Source organism: Acyrthosiphon pisum, chromosome X, assembly GCF_005508785.2.
Source record: "Acyrthosiphon pisum isolate AL4f chromosome X, pea_aphid_22Mar2018_4r6ur, whole genome shotgun sequence".
Taxonomy (NCBI): Eukaryota; Metazoa; Arthropoda; class Insecta; order Hemiptera; family Aphididae; genus Acyrthosiphon; species Acyrthosiphon pisum.
Genome location: NC_042493.1, coordinates 33,744,879 through 33,745,899, shown reverse-complemented (window position 1 = coordinate 33,745,899; position 1,021 = coordinate 33,744,879). Strand labels below are relative to the sequence as shown.

General features: G+C 32.2%; 1 protein-coding gene across 1 annotated transcript in view; it reads right to left on the bottom strand.

Moving 5' to 3' along the window:
• Positions 1-960, bottom strand: part of LOC107885011 (tigger transposable element-derived protein 4-like) — a 1,280-nt gene extending 320 nt beyond the window's left edge. Inside the window, exons 1-3 of the mRNA XM_016808292.2 lie at positions 950-960; positions 593-888; positions 229-528 (exon numbers count right to left, since the gene is read on the bottom strand). Of these exons, the coding sequence (XP_016663781.2) occupies positions 229-528; positions 593-888; positions 950-960 (607 nt within the window). The remainder of the gene's footprint in view (positions 1-228; positions 529-592; positions 889-949) is intronic.
• Positions 961-1,021: the final 61 nt, after the last annotated feature.

The window sequence follows — 1,021 nt, the reverse complement described above, 5'->3', positions numbered from 1 at the left end:
TGAGAAAAACAATTTTTTATAGTTTCTACTGTTATTTCATTCCACGATTGAGTTAACAACAAAATAGCATCCAAGACATTTAATTTGGTTTCTTTTTTGTGTTCAATATTATCAATCATTTTGAGAACTAACAATTTTCTAAATTTTGTTTTGAGACATTTTATGATCCCCTGGTCCATTGGTTGTAATATTGATGTGCAGTTTGGGGTAAAAAAACTAGCTTAATACAATGCAAATCATTTAACTTGGTATACGATGGACAGTTATCTATTAATAGTAAAATCTTTTCTCTCTTTCTTTTTAGTTCACTGTCCCATTTTCGTAAAAATCTATCACACAATTCAGATGTTATCCATGCACGTTTATTTGCTTCATAAATCACTGGCAAAGATTTAACATTTTTAAAACAACGTGGTGTTTTCGATTTTCCTATCACAAAAAGTTTCTTTTTTGATGTTCCGGTCATATTAGCACACACAAGTACAGTTAACCTCTCTTTAGACATTTTTCCTCCAGAACAAGTCTCGCCTTTAAATTTAAAAGTTTTGTCAGGTAGCATTTTAAAAAATAATCCTGTCTCATCAGTCATCACAATTATAAATTTCAGCATCATCATATCCCTCGCGCAATTTTGGCCAAACCATCTCCATCCATTTGGTTGTTTCTTCAATGTTTACACTGGCAGATTCTCCATTAACTTTAGAAAAAGTAATATTGTGTCTTACCTGAAACCGCTGAATCCACGATGAAGAACATGAAAAATCTTTACCCAATAGTTTTGCTAAATCGTTTGCTTTCTCTTGTAGAATCGGTCCATTAATCGGTATATTGAAACTTCGTTGTGTTTTAAACCATTTTAATAAAGCATTATCAATATCTTCATGATCACTACCACGATTTTTTTTAACGTTTTATCTTTCGCACTCGAATTCTCGTTTTATTTTATCACGATTTTTCCATATTGTAGATATCGTAGAATGGCTTACACCAAATTCAGTCCATAGGCGCACATAGGGGGGGG